Genomic DNA, 20,409 nt, shown 5'->3' on the forward strand with positions numbered 1-20,409 from the left:
AAATTCCATATTCCTTAATTGGCCAGTATTTTAATGCTCACGTATCTATTATATAAATGAAAAATTAAGAAGGAAGCAAATGTAATTTATAAATGCATGTATTGAAATCAATGACCACATTGATTTTGTGGTGGTAATAAATTTAATGCATACAAATACAAGTGAAAGAGCAAATATTGGGTTACTTACAAAGATGTTAGTAGCCTCTGGGCTTTTTTTTTTTTTAAAGAGTTCCTAATTGTTTTACTGCTGTGGTCATATCAGCAACTGGAAGAAGCTTTATCTCAGTCAGAATTCCAAATGGATTTTGACAAAGACACTCATAAATAATGAAAAATCAGTTGCTACAATTAGCTACAAATCAAACAATGCTTATCAGAGAGACGTTGTGAATAACTAGCTGTACTAAAAAAATATGGCAAATTTTAGAAAGGAAGAAATGAGAAACATACTGGAAGGAGGAAGGAAAAAATTGGAGAAAAAGACAGAGACTGCTGAAGTCTAAGAAAGTAGGGAATCTGGATGACGTGGTCAGAGTGTGGTCGGTCTGTATTTTATGATGTCCTAAATAGATTAACAGGGATAATAATTATGACAATGAACTCAAACAAGGTCAATATCATTGGAGAAAATTAATGTAGAAGCTGTACCTTTCATTATTATTTTCATGCAGAAGTTAAAATAGAATAGGCACCAGGAATTTTTTTAAGCCATTAAAAAAAAAAGCCAGATCTTTCCATTTTGCATGCTAATTCTGTTCCCTTTTTAAAAGGATTAGCTGATTGCATAAATAGAAAATAAAAGCAAAGAAACAGAGACAGGTCTCTCTTTTCCTGTGGCCATTCCCTATGATAAACATAAAGATTGATGGATTTGGATTAGAAGCTAAAATCCAATGAAAATAATGCCCTTTCCAATCTCTGAAAAGTACTTGAAACATTTCCATGTTATGGACTTCCTCACACCATTGCCATGTTGATGTAAAATCTATGATGGGAAAAAAACAAACAAACAAACAAACAAAAAAACAAAAAACAAAAAACAAGCAGCAGCAAACTCTGCCTGGTTATTTGTTATCCCCGTATCTGAATGCACTTCAATCTAGAGCTAAATCTCTAACACATGATTGCTATCCACTGATATTTGTGCCCAAGATTTCTTAAGTATCTATGACATGGGAAAGCCATATCAAAGATCAGGTAACTGATGTCAACTAATTTGCTCGAAGGGCTGATTCTCAAAAGGCTGGCTAAGCTAAAGGAAACACACACACAGATGTGTATGCATTCATGCATGTATACATGTGTATGTATTACACGTGTATATATATGTATGTATATGTATGTGTGTGTGTATAGATGAAATATAGGATGGATAATGATAAAGAATTTTTAAAAATGAAAACACAACTCCTTAACTTTAAATGAAGACCATGAGTAGAATCAACCTTTATCCACTAGATATATGTGATGGGCCCCAAAATAGGGTCGAGCAGATGTGGTTTTGGACATGACTAGGGGATGAAGGTGAAGAAGAGGAAAGAAGGCTCTGGCCGGGAGGAAGCCCCAGAGTGCTAAAGCAGGAAGCACTGGGCTTGCCACAAAGCCACACTAGAGTACTTGGTGGAGAGAGGATGTGAGAAAAGAAGGGGTAATGTGTTGCACATAATGGGGGATTATTTACTAACTCCTCTGAGGGTCAACTCTGACTACAAAGGAAGTGATAGATGTGAGGATACATTTTATCCTTACTTCCCATGTTTTTTTTTCCCTTTGCCCAATTTCAAAGGATCACTTCCTTTATATCAGAGGTGTCAAACACATGGCTCCCTACCCATGTGCAGCCCGCAACACCCCCAGTGAAGCCCAAATCAAATTAAAGTGCAGTTGGGGAATATTTAACATGAAAAATGAAACAAAATGCTGATAATATTGCATTTTAAAACTAAGTCAATATGTGGCCTGCAGATATCCTTTGAAATGGCTTACTTGAATCCAATATTTTACAGTACTTTTAAACTCCTTCTATGTCTATCCTTTATATTCTTCATATTAGAGTTTTTTTATTTGTTTATTATTAATTATTAAAACCTGGTTCCATGTCTTCTATCATTGATAGACTCCCTATGCTCAGGAATGCAATAGATTTTGTTAACAAAATTTTGGCCTTTTTTTTTTCTGGTTCAGATTTATTATTTCATCAGCACAGTATAGTTCCAGCATGAAAAATGCCTTCTATCAATACAGATCATTACCTTGCCCAAAATTTATCATCTTAGAGGGTTCTTTGGGAATGAAAAATTGGTCACACAGCTGGTGTTTGTCAGAGGCCAGATTTGAACCTAAGTGTTCCTAACTATGAAACCCACTCATTTCCCATCCTCTATGCAATTCAACAGGTGTGTATTAATTGGAGGGTAGGGCAAATATAGTGTTTGAAATTACTATTTAAAAATATAGATAAATAATCAATTACGACAAGAATAAAAAATACCAGAAATGGGATTCAATGTGATAAGTAATGTCAGCCTCATTTGGAGAGGCAATTTTGTTTTACTGCTGCCATAAATCTGAAACTCTATGAAAGAAAAGCTGAATAAATTACAAACTGGACAGGCTATATGCGTGCGTGTGTGTGTGTGTGTGTGTGTGTGTGTGTGTGTGTGTGTGTGTGTGTTTTAAACTTTACATTAAAAAAATAAGAGGGCAAATTTTGGAAAATTCTGGGGTGGCACCAGAACAAATACTTCATCCCAGATGGCATGAGAGACAACTACCCCTTTAATCAGAGGCAGTAAAATGAGGGAACAGGGAATGTGGAGTTTGCAACGTGGCTATTTTGTCCTGCAGAGTGTACAACACAGTCACTGCAGGGTGAGCATTTTCAAAGAGGGTCATGCAGTGTGATGCTTGCCAATGGGCAAGGAATCTTGCTGCTTCTTGTTGAGGACTGAAAAGAAAAAGTCATGTAAGTGAGATACTCTTGTGTTTACACAGGGATACTTGAGAACACACTGAGCTCTTGGCACCTGACCTTCCTTTTGGTGGTCTGGTTTTCCATTTGGACTCTGCACTCCTACTTCTCAGTAGTGAAGCCAAGAGTTTTGCAATGGGAGGATGGGTGTTGAGGAGAGGGCACTGAGAGAGGCATTTGGGGCACGCATCTCTGAAATAAATGAGGCTCTTCATGAAAAAAAATGTTCTTTGTTGAATTCTGTGGTCCTGACATGTCTATGTACCATTTACTATAATTCTTCATTTTAACATTTTTTCTTTATGTATCTAAAACTCTTTGCCTAAGTGAGATAAAGCATAAATGTTTTGTCTCTATGCCTCCTCATTTTCTTTTAATATTTTCTTCCCACTGAGGAACTGTTTCCCTTTTTCCTTCTCTCTTGAATACCCTGTACACTAACATCTCTAGACTTCTTCCTTTTTTGAAGGAATCCTGTTCTACCCCAGATTCTAGCTTCTGGGAGGCAGAACTTAGGCCTTTTCCTCTAATCTTTTGCCCCTTACATCTTACATTACTCTTTCATTCATTGGTTATTTTATACTTTTAAAAATCTCTCTCTTTGAGCTGTAATAATCTCCAAACTAAAATAAATCATAGATTAAGAAATTAATCAAAAATTAATTTCAATTGGATAAGTAGAGGGAAAAATAAAAATTGAGACACATTGCTTTTCTTCTGTTGTTATTCTCAAATGATAATTAACTCATATATATATACACACATACACATATATACATATATAGTACACATGCACATGTATGTGTATATGTACATATTCATAAAATCTCTATCCCCCTATTTCAAAGTGATTTCTCCTATATATAATTCCTCATTTCACAACTATTATTGTTAAAGTATTCATCTTATTCCAATCACTTATTTGAGCATTATGAAGTCAATGTTCTCCTATATCATTTTGTATTTCCTTTTTATGTCCCACTTGTATTGGATCTAGGCCATCACCCCATTATAAAAGCTCATGAAACTCTTTACTCTGGCTTTTTGTCCACTCTATCTGTCCCAGTTCAAAACTTTTAGTCTGATCAAGTTAGACCTTGACTTTTGTTTTAATATGTTTTCCCACAGTTCCCTCACACAAAATTATAGATTTTCTTATTACCATTGCTCTATGTAGAATTATTAGTGCTTTTGGCACACAGGGTAAATATTTTATTTGCATAGATCTTTGCATAATTTTATCTATTTGCATCTGATTCCTCCTGACTGTGTGATCGGGGGCAAGTCACTAAATCTCTCATTATTCCAGACAACTCTAAGGTTATAAATTGGACAGAAGGGTCTGTACAGACACTGGTAGTAGAGTCAACTTAGTAAGTTTTCATTAAATACCTTGTATGTTCTAGGAACAGAGCTAAGCACTGGGGATACAAAGTAAGGCACAAACGTTCTTGCCTTTAAGAGTCTCACATTCTAATGAGGGAAAACATACAAATAATTATGTATATACAAGATACAGAGGGAGAGGATGGTAGGAATGTACTGATAAATGTTTAACTACTAGCTTTCTGAAACAATGATAGGTACACTCACTTGTAAGTTTAATCAGAATTATTAACATGTTCTCCTTTGTTTTCTTTAGTCTAGACCAAGGGTGGGAACCTGCCACATGTGGCCCCTGGAATCAGCAAAACAATAAAAAGAGCCTGGATTTGTAGGGTCTGCATTTGTTCATTCTGTTCTTAACATCCCAGTCCATGGAAATGTTGTTTGCCTTAAGCTCCTGGGATACTAAGCCAAAACCTACTTCAGGCAGTCATTATTTCACATTTCTAACCTAGATTCTTTCTCACAAATACTGTTCTGGTGCAAAGTATTCCACTCTACCATTGCAAGTTTCATTCGGACCTTTGTTCTGTGATGTATGGTACCTCTGCTGGCAGGGAATAGGCATTGGGGACTTAAGAGTATTTTGGCCAATGCGGTGAGAGACAGAGAAAGCAAATCACTGTTTATTTGCAAGGCGAGAAAGTGAGAATGGGACAAATGACCCTGGAAAACCTGCATAATCTTTAAGATAAGGTTTTGTGGAATCTCTGGGGTAGGAAGGACATATGGATATTGAATGGAAGACTTGGTGGAATGAAATAGAAATACTAGGTTGTATGTCAGCTGACTTGAATAAGGAAGTTATTCTTGGGCATCTCTTGTGAATGGAAGGCATGGACCCTTGATTGGCAGGAAGTACAAATGCTGATGTTGGCAACAGTTCGTATCTAGTAAAATCACTTAAGACGATTGATTTTTATCGAAAGCTTTCTGAAAACTAATTTGTTGCTTCTTTTTTTCCTCAATAATTATCCCCACAGAACAAATCCAAAGCCCAGGAGCGATAATGTGCTTAGCCCATCTGTTAGCACCTGATAGTCAAAGGACAGAGGCATTGGTGTAAATATGTTTTATGGGCTGACATGGAGCAGCAGCAGGTATTTAATAATCATACGGGAAGTTGAACCCTGGTGACTCCCCGTATGGATTCCAGATTGGTATGGCGGCGGGGCCCCATGATTCAAGTTTAGAAGTATGTGAGGGCTCCGTACATTAGACCCATCAAGGCTGAGGTAGGGGGAGAGATAGGATTATTCCCACTGGGTCAGGAGGAGGGCTCTAAGCTACATCTATCTATTCCTACCTTCTGGTAGAGGTAATCTACAAATCAGGTTGGTTTCCAATCCAGAAAGAACCACTTGCCTAGAGAGTTAATAATCAGCGAGGCGGGCAGGGGAGCAAAGACAGGGGGGCGCTGAGAGAAAAACATTAACATGAAACAATGATAAACCAGAGCTATTTAACTTATGTCTTTAAGTAGAAAAATTTAAGGTTGAGAAAACATGACCATCTAAATCCTTTAATCCAGTGGCTGACATTTATAGTGACTGAGAAGGATTAATCATTTTGATCTCCAGATGAATCACTTTGAGTAGGTAATATTTAAAAGTAATAAACTTTGGACTTAAAGTAATTAGCACAGTGAAACTGATTCATGTTTCAGGCTTTTGCCCCTCTTTATAAAAATACTCCTCAGAAGGACAAGACTTCAGAAAACTAATAACCAATTCAGAAAATATGCTAAGGCATGTCAGATTTCTTTCTCTCTTTGGACAGAGGTGAGGGAGGAATGGGAAAATAAAATTTTGGCATCTCTAAGCATCAATCCATAACACTAGTAAGTACTCACTGGTAAGACCAGAGGTTGTATTTCTTCTGAAGTTGTCTTCTTATTCACTGTAAAAATACCCTAATCTACATCTCAGCTTTCAAAATTTAAATCATACAACTCTGGCTTCCAGAAACCTCCCTCTTTACAATGATTAAAATATGTCCTTTTTTGAGATATTTACCTCCATACAGATTAAAAATGAGAATCAACTGCTTTTAATTCCTAGGCAGGCTACTGCAAAGTAAAGATCCTGAAGGCAAAAACATGAATGACTTAATCAAAGTTCTTACTAACATTGTTTTTACATAGGGTCAATGCTCTTAAGTGAGTTTCTGAAATAATATTTAGAATGTTCATATAATGCTTTAAGGACACAGAGATACAGTACTACTTGGAATATGCAATATTATTGAAAAGACCACAGCTCAAAGAGCAAAACATTTTGGATAGAATAAAGTCAAGTAAATAGAAGCCCTGGCAACTAAAAACTCCTCTCAAAAAGGAGACTGAAATGAGATTCTTTATACTTAAAAATAAAGATTATACTTTGAAAGGAATGGTCACATCCAAATCAATAAATCAACAAGTAATAATTAAGCATCTATCATGTGCCAGACACTGGGGACAGAAAGACCACAATGGAATAATCCTTGTCCTTAAGGAGTTGAAATTCTTTATGGCAAAAAACATATATTTCGTTCTTTCTTAGCAGGGCTGAAAACATTCTTGTTCACAATTTAAAAAGAGAAATGACTGTATTTTTAATATACATAGAATGTTGGCATCATGCAATATTTTACCTTTTATTTTTTTCTCAATTACAATGACTATTTAATGTACATATATATATATACATATACATATATATTTCACTTTTTTAATCTCTTTTTTTTATGTGAGACAATTGGGGTTAAGTGACTTGCCCAGAGTCACACAGCTAGTGAGTGTTGCATATCTGAAGCCGCATTTGAACTCAGGTCCTCCTGAATCCAGGGCTAGTGCTCTATCTACTGCACCACCTTGTTGCCCCATTTATTTCACTTTTTACTATGAGATATTTATGTGTTGGAAAAATTCTCTGTAGAATCATTGATGGCAGCTAGGTGGCTCAGTGGATAAAGTATTGGCCCTGAAGTCAGGAGGACCTGAGTTCAAATGCGGCCTCAGACCAAACATTTGACGCTTAACTAGCTGTGTGACCCTGGGCAAGTCACTTAACCCCAATTGCCTAAAAAAATAAAATAAAATAAAATAAAAGAGTAATTTTAGTGGCAGCTAGGTGGCACAGTGGATAGAGCACCAGTTCTGGATTCAGGAGCACCTGAGTTCAAATCCGGCCTCAGACATATAACACTTACTAGCTGTGTGACCCTGGGCAAGTGACTTAACCCCATTGCCTAGCACCCCCCCAAAAAGAATCATGGAATAACCCAAATACCTATAACTTTGTGCACTTGAAATATTATCTTAGTAATAGTCATAACTAGCATTTATATAGTGTTTTAAGCTACACAAAGCAATTTACATGTATTCACTTCCTGGATCCTCACAACAACCCTATGAGGTAGGTGCTATTATTATATCCATTTTATTGATGAGGAAACTAAGGCATAGACAAGTTAAGTGACTTGTCCAGGTAAAAATACCTAGGATGGGTCAGGCAAGATTTAAACTCATGTCTTCCTCATTCCAGGTCCTATGTTTTAGCTACCCTATCACTTAGCTGCCCAGAGAGATTTCTTTATCCAGTGAGAAGTTATTGTTTAGCTGAAGTTGTTTTTAAAGGGAAGATTTTTGTCATGGTGAGGGGTGATGCTGTGACCAATTACTGCCTCCAGATCCAAGAGGAATAGAATCAGACTTCAGAAGGATTAAAAAAATAAACAACAACAAAACAGATTAAAAAAAAAACCCAAAAACATAAAAAAAAACTTCTAACTTGCAGCTAGGTTTTCCTGAGAATCCAGGTTCTTTCTATGGCAATGACTATGCAGTGGATAGAATGCTGGGCCTGGAGTCTGGAAGACCCGAGTTCAAATCCTGCTCTCGGACATTTTCTAGCTGTGTGATCTGGGCAAGTTACTCGAGTTGTTTGTCTCAGTTTCCTCATCTGTAAAATGGACATCGAAATACCACTTACCTTCCAGGACTGCTGCAAGGATCAAGTGAGATAGGTAATTGGTAAAATACTTAGCATAGTACATGGTACATTGTAGGACTACATAAATGTTAGCTGTCACTATTATCATTATTATCGCTACTACTACTACTGATACCACTACTACTACTACTACACCTTACAGTTTCTTTGTCCTTCTAAAAAAAATTTAGACTCAATATGTGTCTCAAAGAGCAAACTTTTTTGCGCCCATCCCCACCCCCAGCAATGCAAATCAATACTTATTTTGCAACTTTGAGTTTTCTAGAATTACCATGACACCAACAGGTCCAGAGACCTGCAACGTAGCCATCATGTGTCAGAGGCAACATGGAACCAGGCATTGTGGATTCCTAGGTCAGCTCTCTATGCATATTATGCCACAACTGTCTCTTATACTCCACAGTTTACAACCTACTTTTACATCTATCACCTCATTTGTCCCCAAGAAACTCTATGAGATAGGCAGAGTCTTTACTGTTTCCATTTTACAGATAAGAAAACTGAGGCTCAAGAGAAGTTGATTTATCCAAAATCATACCTTTAGTACATGGGAAAACTGAGACTAGAACCCAGGTCTCCACCTTCCTATTTCAGGGCTTAATACCAATGTGTGTCTCATGATTATCTCCTCAGGTGAATGGGAGAACTAAAATGGGTGTTTTGAAAGGAGATAAAACCAAAGAAAAGAATCTGGGTCAATAAAGAGATAGAAAAAACTGGGAAAGGATTCCTAATATGGATTTAAATTTCTGTCCGTTCATGTGTATATATGTGCATGTGTACTTTTGTGTGAGTATATGTATTCCACTCACACTTTACTCGGGTGCCTCCGAGGTATGGCCCTGGGCTCTGAAAGGTTTTGCAACCAGGAGGTGAGGTCTATCTAGATGGGTAACCTTAAGTACAAGTGGGGAAATGGACTATGTTATGTGTCTGTCATCTAAGGACCAATCTAGCTCAGAGAGGCCAATGACCAGGAAGTTAACCCAGGTGTGATGACTTTTTCCAATCATAACAACTTCAAAGATTACATACTAACATGGCAAAGGTGTAGGTGGAGGAAATCCCAGATCTTGAAAATACTGAAACATATCTACATATGTAACATATATTGAAGACAGCAACATATACACATGGATATATGTCTATAAACATATATACATACCCATCTACAAGCCATAGCCTGTTATTCTGGATGAAGAGACACATTTGGAGTCAGGAAGACTTGATACAATTCCCTTATGTGATAACACCTGACTGTATGTTGTTATTGTTGTTGAGTCATTTCAATGTGTCTGAGACTTTGTGACCCCATTTGGAATTTTCTTGACAAAGATACCAGAGAAGATACCACTTCTTTCTGCAGCTTATTTTACAGATAAGGAAACTGAGGCAAATGTGTTTAAGTGACTTGCCCAGGATCACACAGCTGGTAAATGTCTGAGGCCACAGCTGAACTCAGGTCCTCCTTACTTCAGACCCGGCATACTATCCATTGTGCCACCTAGCTGCCACTGGCTGTATGACCTTGGGTAAATCATTTACATTTGTTCCAGGCCAGTGGTGTCAAACTCAAATAGAAATGGGGTCATTAAACTGTACATAAGGATCTTTGTGGGTGTATATTGACTTAGAAAACCACATATTATATCAGTCTATACTAGAAAAAGCATGACTGCCTTCATTGCCTTTGTGGAAGTCCAACCAAGATCAAAAGCTTTAAATTCTTTTTTTTTTAACTGACAAGCAGAAGAAACACTATATGTTTATTGGTAGGGAGAAGAAAGCGAATGCCTGTGAAAACACAGGACTGTGATTTCACTGCTTTGGGGAAGAGCATTCCCATTGTGGGAAAATCCATTTTGGTAATTTCATTCCCATTGTGGCAATCCCAGTGTGGAAACTCTTTCCACCATTTAGATCCTTAAATGTAATGTGTAGTCCTAGAGGGTTGTTTGAGGCACTGAAAGGTTAAGAGAGTTATTTAGCCAGTGTATAAGGAGATACTTGAATATAAGTCTTCCTGAATCCATGGCCAACCATAGATTGACTATGTCAGATTACTTGTAAAATTATTGCTTAATACATTTTTTCTACCATTACAAAAAAAAGAAAGTTGTTTTCCCAAAGGATCATAGTTACTTTTTAATGTAACAGCTAGTAGCAAACTTACATAGCTTAAAATTTGCAAAAAATTTTACATATTTAGAAGCATTCTATATTACCTCATTTGATCTTCACAATAACCATGCAAGGTATAATAGATGCTATTATTATCCCATTTTATAGATGAGTAAACTGAGGCCTATGGAGGTTAAGTGACTTCCCCACATTCCCATAGTTCCTGAGGCAGGAACCTAACCCAGGTCTTCCCAACTCAAGTCTAGCACTCTATCCATCATTCCACACTGGTTCGCTTTTCTAGATGGAAGTAAAAGAAATAAGTGGTCCATTCCATCCAGTTCTGAAATGTGAATCACTGTTTTTCAAAACTGAGTATCAGCAGAGCAAACAGGCTCTCATGAAAACATAAGGGTCAGAATGTCCAGACTGGTAAAAGGTTAATGTTAATGTCTTTGGAATCGTGGAGGTGTTTCCAAGCAGAGTCAGGAAACTGATATTTCTTCTTTTCAGAGTTCAGTTTTTTTGTATGAACAGAACTGCTATTTCTCCACATCAATTATTTTCAAAATCCACCTTTGTGGCAAATATTCCTTGGTGAGTCTAACATCTTAGATCCCTTCATAACTTCCCCAAGCAATGCCCATTTTATGATGAAAAAAGGCAGGAAAAACCTATTCTGTCTTTATTACTTTTGTAAGACTCTGTGTGCGTGTGTCTGTGTGTGTGTGTGTGTGTGTGTGTGTGTGTGATTTTAACCAAACATTTCTTAGATTAAAAACAAGCCTTAGTCTCTATGAGGACAAATTTTCTTCGGATATCAAAGACAACTAGTATTAGAGAATTTAGTTGACAGAATTTGAGAATTTAGAACACTCGGCAGATGCAGTGCACCACTTCTTACAAGCAGCGTAAAACATCAAATAGATGAGTTAGCCAGGAAGTCACACAGATGGATTTGAACAGGGATAGATTTGAATCCTTGATGTTACTGCCAAAAAGCAAAGCATTCCCATAACTGTTGTCAACTCAGCTTTACAGCTTCCAAATATACCAGGTATTTGTCCAAGGTCTAAAGATATGAAAGTTCAGTTATAAGAAAGTTTTTTAGAAAATCAATTTGAGTAGTAACTCTGGAAAGCATTACTGTGAACTAGGATAAAATGTCACATTACTCAATTTCTATTGGGCATCTAATGGTATAAAGTAGTTGGAGGGAGAGGGAGGATTCCTGATCCCAGTGAAATGTTCATTTTCTGGTTGCTCTCCCTATTTCCATTTTAAACAATAAGACTAATCTGAGATCTTATAAGATCAGTCTATATTTTTAGGGCTGTTTCAAAATGTAGAATTATTTTGTAAGCATCTGGTTTATCAATTGCAAGATTGTTCTTGGGCTACTGCTGGGCAAGGGCATCATTTTGAGAAAGAACAGACTCCTGGAGTGGAGGGTTTTTCACCAAAAAAGGTTGGAATGACAGTAGCTAATAGAGTTTCTACGATGGTTACGAGATTGTTACCTCCACCCACTGGCCAGCAGGCATTGGCTAACCAAGACTTCTCCTTAAGGAGACTACTTTGAGTGGTTAAATGTATTCTGTTCATTTTCAATGCCTCCATGACTTAAATCATCTCCCTCTTCATTTCTACCTCCTGGCTTCCTTCAAGATTCAGATAAAATCCCACCTTCTACAAGAAACTTTTACTGGTCTTCCTTAATGTTCGTGCCTTCCCCTTGAGACTATGTCTAATTTGTCCTGTGAATATCTTGTTTAGACATAGTTGTTTTATGTCTTTCCCATTAGACTGTTAGGTCTCTGAAGATGGGGACCATGTTTTTTTTTTTAATTTTTTTTATCCCCAGTACTTAACACAGCTCCCAATACTTAATAGGCATGTAATAAATGCTTGCTGACTTCATAGAGATTTCTAAGGAAACTTCCATTTACTCATGATAATTAGCCTCCCTCACCTTCTACGTATTCTTGGCAGCCAACTCAACAACATGCATCCATATTGCAAGTGTAGATAGCAGCAAACTAGGAATTCCTGGTGGGTGCTCTTGAATAAATTTGGGCTGAGCGTGACTACTACATTTCTGTTATTTAGGGCTTAAGCCTCTACTGCATTTTATTGCAGATCACAGACATAACTGAAATACAAAGGAACTAGCATGTCTTACCTACAGGACACAAACTTCTTGCAATACTTTAGACACTACCATACTGTCAAAGCTGCATTTACAACAGTCACTACTATAAGGATTTGCTAAGTGATAAATTCTCCATTCAGTTAGTCTATAACATATGGTAACCCCCCCCCCCCCCGCCCCAGGTTATATATTGGATTTAAACATGGTGATAAAGAAAGCTCTATAGTTTCTTATCATTTTATTCTGGAATAAATTTTTATGGCTATTTTTGGTTTTTATTTCACCTGCATTTCCCAATGTATTCCTACACATTTTCCCTCCCCGAGAGCCATCCTTTATGAAAAAAAAAGTGTAGAGGGGGAAAATGTTCAGCAAAAGTAACTGATATAATGAGCAAGTCTGATGCTATATTCTGTGTTCCAAAACTTACCTGTGTAAGCAAGAGGGGAGCGGTGTGACTAATCATTTTAAGGAGCATAGAAGTGGAACAGAGACACATTTTAACTAAGGGAGGACAACTACATCTTGAAAAAAAATCACCAGTGGCTAGAATGCTAGAAGCAATGTACTGTGGCATGGTGCCTAGTTGTTTATCATAGTATTTATTTTTAAATAAAAAAGTGGCAGGGAGTTATATAGGGAGCAGGCAAAAGAGAATGTCTAATTTCCTAAGTTATTTCATAATTCATGCTTAGAGAGTAGTTGTTTAATAAAGTGATAGGTTCAATTTATAGGAATATTTGTAATTCCTGTTTCATTTATCATTATCAAACGAGATAATATTTGTAAAGCGCTTATTAGCACAGAGCCTGGCACATTTAAGATGTTAATTAGTGTCTGTTCTGTCCCCTACTTTTTCCTCCCACTTTTTCATGTTTCAATAGAGAGGGTGGTAGTCGGGAGAAAGTTCAATAATAATAACTTTCTTCCATCCATCCATCCATCTGTTTATCTTTCTATTCATCCATCCATCTTTCCATCCATTTATCTTTCTTTTCATCTATCCATCTTCTGTATATACATGTATGCATTTATACATATATATGTATTTGTATATATGTATGTTTCTTCCTTAACTTTTACAAAAAGCTTTCCTTATAACAACCCCAAAAACTAGAGTGCACAAGTATTAATCTCCCTGTTCTGGATATGGGAAATTGAAGTTCAGAGAGGTTCAGACTCACCCACAGTTGTACAGCTAGGAAGCTCAGGACAAGTCAACCTTTCTAGACTTAGATGACTTCTTTTCACATACTTGAAGCAGCTAAATGGCACAGTAGCTAGAGTGTTTGACTTATAATCAGAAAATCTGTCTTGGAAACGTGCCTCAGACAACTTACTAGCTGGGTGTCCCTGGGCAAGTCATTTAAGCTCTCTCAGCCTTAGTTTCCTCTTCTGTAAAATGGGAATAACAACAGCACCTACCTTGACAAGGAGATAAATTATGTAAAGTACTTTGTAAATCTCACAGGGCTATAAAAATGCTATTAGCTATACTTCTAGCTAAACTGGACTGCTTGCTGCTGTACAAACAAATCCTACCCTTCCTTCTATCTGTGACTTTGCTCAGACAAGCCCTTGTTCTTAGAAGGAGTCACTTCAGCCCCCCTGTCACAATCAGAGAGCCTCAGGTGGCATCTATTGCAACTTCTGTCTTTGCCTTTAGAATGCCTTTAGAACAGACCCTGGCAAGTAGTCAGCCAAGCTTTGCTAGCCTTAAGAAAGAGGCAACCCATTATTTTCTAGTTCACTGTGGAAGGGAAGCCCACTGCAATGTGGAGAGGCAAATTGGCAGGAAGTTTTTCCTTACATTGACTCGACTTCTATCTTTCTAAAACTTCTGCCATGGCTCCCAGTTCTGCCCTCTGTGGAACAAGTGTGATCCCCCTTTCATATGTTAGTTCTTCAGATGTCGGAAGAGAGCCGTCTTTCCTACTTGGTCTCCTCTAGGACTCACAATCCTGACTGCCCTCTTCTGGGGGCAGTTCAGCAATACTCTTCCTAAAATGGGGTGCCCCGAACCCCAGTAAAATCTTTCCAAATGCTGGAAATCCGAAAATCATTCAAGGTCTCCAGCTGTCTTCTCATTCTCCTTGGAAATCTCACGGCACTTTTTACTTCTGTTTCACTATTATAATCTAAGTGGTATTTATACTTACTTGTGGACCTGATCTGTCCACCTAGATTGTAAGCTACTCAGAGGCAGGATCTGTGTGTATGTACACACACACACACACACTACACACAGACATATATGTGTACATGGATGTGCACATAAATACACACACACACACATACACACATATATAGGCATGTGTATGTTTATGTATGTGCATGTATAGATATACATATACATATGTTCATACACAGACACACACACACACATATATATCTTCTCTTCACAAGTCTCTACCACCTAGCCATAGTGTCTTATATACAGCAGATAGATAATAGCCATTTATTCAATTAAATCAAACTAAGGGCTGAAGCATCTTTTTAGTTTAAAATCAAGTTTAGTTTATATTGGTACATGTGTACAACATAAAAAAAACAACAACATGAAATGAAAATGAAATGAAAAAAAAACCCAAGATGTACCAAGCATTGAGGATATACAAACAAAAGCATGGAGACTATATATATATAGATATATAGATAGATAGATAGATAAATATCTATCTATCTATCTATATCTATATCTATATATCTATATATATGTATCTATATATCTACACACACATATTTCTACACTCATACATATATATACTTATATACATATATATGTGCACTTACATACAAGTAAGCACATATACATATATAAAAATACACATATACATGTATACATACATATACATATAAGAGCTGTGAGCAGGGCAGGACCTTGTGGATTTAGAGCTAAAAGGGGACCATAGACATCATTGAGTCCAAACTTCTCATATTACAGATGAGGAATATGAGGCCAAGAGAGATCAAGGGATTTGCCCAAGGTTTCTCAAGTAGCAAACAAGAGGGTCATGATTTAGAAGGTTACTATAGGAACTGTATGTATGGGTGCCTGAATGTCATACTATTCCCAGTTTTAAAAACAATAATAAATATTGATTTAATTAATATTTCCAAAGCAAGAGATTAAGTTGGGAGGAGGTAGAAGGCAGGGCAGAAGGCATAACTACCCTATGTAATGTTTTTTTTTTTTTAGATCCTTGACTAATACTGGTATTTAATTTTTATTGTGTACATGGTGGCTGGCCCACCACACGATACTTTTTCGGCTTCAGTAACTGCTACCAACTGCTTAGTAAAAGGCGTGGAGAGGTTGCTCTACATGTCAATGGAACAATGAAATCATGGATCCTTTAAATACTGAAGTATATACGACAATAAGGACGTGTTGCCCATGATATAATTAATCTGAAAGCACAATAGCCAGTAGAGGGAAATTTAAATTTAGAAAATTAGAAAATATGCTGAGAAAATAAAAGACCGAGAAGTTTTTCACCCAGTGTGCTAAGTGTAACAACACACGGCCTTTTACGTACTGCACTTTTCCATGGCCCTCCTATATTTCCTACCCCAATCAGAACATCAGGAAAGAAAAAAAAAAGCAACATCATGGAGTGCAAGAAGGCACACAGAACAACACGCAGCCCAAATGAAGGAGAAATGGGTGTCTGTGAAGGTGTCAGACTAAGTTTTTGAGACTGACTTCCTTGCTTAATAGAGTGTACAGTTATAAGCATTCCCAGACTGCCCCATTAAAAAAGTATTAATTTGACTACCCTAAGGGCAAGAAAGGAATTCATTCAGTCCTTGGTCTGTCTTTTTAGATCAACAGCAAAGGTGTTACACGTGCTATTTATTGGTTTTTATGATGTAGTGACACATTCCCCAGAAATCTGACTAAAATCCCTTTCACTTGCTTCATAAAGTCAAACAGTAATTACCACATTTTGGATCACCCATTTTCCCCGTTGGATAGAGTTAGTTTTGTCTGTATTTTCTGGAAATTATGGTTTTCTTTTTTTTTTTTCAATTAAAGCAGCTGAATTTATTAATTTTTTTTGGGGGGGCAGTGCTAGTTTCCTTTTCTTCCAATTCCTTCAGCTCTGCTATTTTCCAACTTTCTTTTCCTGGGCTGCTTCTGCTTCTCACACCCCCCCCTCAAGCTTCGTTGTTTAATCCCCCTTCTCTAAGATCACCCCTAAGAACTACCAAGCTGTAGCTCACACAGAATGGATAATAGTACCGCATGGTCCCATAAGGGGAGCTTGAGGCCTAGAATTTCTACAGATGGTATCGCTATGTCATCATAAAGAGCCTGGGTTGTATTAACACTGCCCAGGAGGTAAACATTTCACTTCTCTATTTTTAACCCTTCTAAGCAGCCATTCTCTGCCAAAGCTGAATGCTTGCTTGGGGTGGAGCTGGGCCTTCCAAATTTTATAATTTTACTACCACATGTGCTGTATGCTGCTTAGAACTTCGTTCTCCCAATGTTCCCTGTGTAGTTACTTTTTAGATGGCATAAACACGGTTATTTTTTGCTATAGAAAAGTGAAATTGTATACTGGGCCCAAAATGTATGTATTTCCACCTACTCACCCTAATTCTTTCTTTCAAAATAACCAGTGTTGACAGTGGGCTCTGACTTGAATGGTGACAAGTCTAGAGCACAATGTTGTAGAAGGAGGGAATGTTCTCTTTTAAAGGCACAATTTAATTAAAAGCCAGATGCTATTGGATATTTCTCTTCTACCAATGGCACCTTTCTCCATTTCTGCTCCACATACCCCACAAAAAGGGCCAAATGAAATCTTAAAATGCTTTATTTCTTTATAATAAATAGCACCACTAATCACTCATAAGCCATTATGTAGCCATAGTGGTTCCCACAAAAATATCAAATGATTTTTTGCCGAAAATAGATTTCAGGGAAACATTTGTAGAAACAACTATGTTGCATCAGTGGGGAAAAGGCTCATAGAGTTGTTGAAATTTTTGTAATTTCTAGAACCTTTTAACATTTTAAAAACTTATTTTAAATCAATGCTTATAATACTAATGTATAATAACTAAAAAGAGGGTAACATTTTCTATCCTTTCATTCATTCTTCTAGCAAACTTCATAAATATTCAATGTCACTTACCAACTCTTTTTTGGCTACTTCATGCTTGGTTTTAGATTTAAAACAAAACAAAACAAAACAAAACACCTGAATAACTACTGATGAGGAAAAAATTTAGTTCCATTTTCTTTTTGAGTTTTAGAGAGTTGTCCATTAAAATCCTGATAAACTTGTCAATTTAGACCTGAATGGGATCTCCAGGGCCATCACGTCCAGTCACCTTATGAAGGCTATCTAGTCTATGTACTTAAGGCATGGAGGAGTATCAAAGTGCAACAGAAGCCCTTATCAACACAGTTACAGACACTGCAAAGTGTACAGTCAGCATCTTGGAGGATGTACCTTAAGCCTCAATAGAAAGAAGTGAAAAAAAGTAAAAATTTAGAAAAAGTAAAGGGAAGACTGGGAGGGAACAAAGTTGTGGAAGTCCCAACCACCACAAGGAAGTGCAAGGGAAAAACAAAAACAGCTCTATAAAAAGGAGAACAAATTTATAAAAGATTGAACCATCATGGCTGATTTTTGAAGTTGACTTCAAACCATGACCTTCCACAAGAAATCCCTTCATGCCACTGTCTGCTGCTACAGAATTCTGGGCAGAACAAACATAGAACTGATCTACTTTATGAATGAATATATTCTTATAAAAAAATAAATGAATACGTTCCTTAGAGAAAGGTGTATAGAGCAGACTTCTCTTCCACCTGGTCAATTCATTTATTTTGTTCAATGTTTAACTTAAAAGCCACCTCCTACGTAAGGCATTTCTTAATCCTATCCCCAGTTTGTGATCCCCTCTCACTAAATTATATTTATTTTTGCGTACATTTTGTGTATGGTCATAGTTTCTACTTTGACATAATGTAAGCTACTTGAGGGCAAAAATGGTTCCATGTTTGTCTCTAGTATCCCCAGACTTTAGTACAAAATGCTTTGTACCTAGTCAGCACTTGACAAATACTTGTTAATTGACTGATTGATTGAAAAGAGGAGAAGGGTTTCTTTACTTACCTTATTCTTTCTTGTTTACTTACTACTTAGGAGACAGGGCTCAGCTACCAACAACTTAATACATATATTCATCAGACGTGGAGCCCTCATTTCGAGACACCCAGGCTCCAGCTATTTCCCCACCAATTACTGACATTTCTATAAGTCCCTAGAACTACTGGGAGAGTTCTACAAGTGTAAAATGTCTATGTGAAGTACTGAGTTCCACTTTGGTCAACTGCATCGCCATTGCTTCTGCATTGAGAAAGGTTTCAGAGGGCTGTGGAATGCATACCTCACAGATGACTTTTTGATTTTTTTTTTTATCTGACATTGTATCTAGTGCTCTCAAGAAAAAAAAAAAACCACATCAGTGGACAATTTTTCAAGAGCCCATCAGAAAAAGGATGATAATACTTGTCCAGGACAAAAAGAAATTTCACAAAAACACACGTAATTGACCAACATTTGAGTGTGCCTTGTTGCTGTGTAGGAGAAGCTACCTACCTTGCCTGGTATACTCGTCGGCTTCTCTGTGAACCAAATCCTTTACTCTGTTCCCATAGAGCAGCCGAGAGGAATCATGATCAAAAGCTTTCAGGGTTTCGCTGGAACTGTAAGACTTCTGGGTGGGCACCCTGCACTCCTCATTGTCAGCTGAAGAATTTGTGTAACGCCGTTGTTCCTTTTCTCGCCTACTTTTTGTCAAGGAGCAATAAGGTCTTCGCTCCTTTACATCCATACTTCATTCCTTCTGTGGGCTCATCAGTCCCGCTTATTGCAAACTCTCTTCAACATTCAATCTGCACTTGCCTCTGAAAGAAACAAAATTAAAAAAAAAATACAACAATGTTCATATGTTTATATACAGCCAACATATTTTTACACTAACTTTTATACTAATACAATTGCAAGTGACCTGACAAGCAATGGAAGAATCTATGGTGGGTGTGAATAACCTGTATTATGTTACCAAGGATGGCATGGATCTGAGAAATAGGAAAAAAAAGCAAAAACAAAACTGTACTATGGGGGAAGAGAGCTGGCCTAGCTTCCAGGGACGTTTGAATGCAGGTCTCATTTTTCACACATACTGGCTGCATGACTTCAGGCTTAATCTTTCAGAGCTCTGGACCATTCTCTAAGACAGGGGTTCTTAAACACTTTTTTTTAATTCTGGATCTCTTTGGCAATCTAATAAAGTCTTATGGATCCCTTCTCACAACATTCTCAATGCAGAAAATAAAATACATAAGATTAAAAAGGAAATAAACTATACTGAAATACAATTATCAAAGTTGTGGTTTTTTTTAAGTTCATAGTTCTCAGGTTAAGAAACCCTGCCCAAAACAGTATGTTAGAAAAAAGGAGTCAACGTCCATTGGTATAGGGAGTTAATTCATCTTGGAGTTTCCTATCCTTATCTTTATCGCAGGGATATGTACTCTAGAAAAGGATATGGACAAGTCACGCAGTGAGAGAGAAATACAACAAAGAGATAGCCCAAGTGTTACACTGGTATTCCCAAAATACTAAAAAGAACCATAGAAAGACCTCCTACTCTCCCCAATTTCCCTAGAATCACTCATTTCCTTCAGGGCTCAGCTCAAACAAGATCTCCCAGCTGTTCATTCCTCCTTCCCCAAAGTGTTCTGTATTTACTTTA

At 37.2% G+C, this 20,409-nt stretch overlaps 1 protein-coding gene across 1 annotated transcript in view; it reads right to left on the minus strand.

The window, feature by feature from the left end:
• LOC114024442 (teneurin-3-like) overlaps nucleotides 1–19,502 on the minus strand; it is a 40,588-nt gene extending 21,086 nt beyond the window's left edge. Inside the window, exon 1 of the mRNA XM_027837460.1 lies at nucleotides 19,251–19,502. Within this exon, the coding sequence (XP_027693261.1) occupies nucleotides 19,251–19,485 (235 nt within the window). The 5' untranslated portion in view covers nucleotides 19,486–19,502. The remainder of the gene's footprint in view (nucleotides 1–19,250) is intronic.
• Between the last annotated feature and the right edge of the window lie 907 nt (nucleotides 19,503–20,409).

Source organism: Vombatus ursinus, unplaced genomic scaffold, assembly GCF_900497805.2.
Source record: "Vombatus ursinus unplaced genomic scaffold, bare-nosed wombat genome assembly UNPS02014821.1, whole genome shotgun sequence".
NCBI lineage: Eukaryota > Metazoa > Chordata > Mammalia > Diprotodontia > Vombatidae > Vombatus > Vombatus ursinus.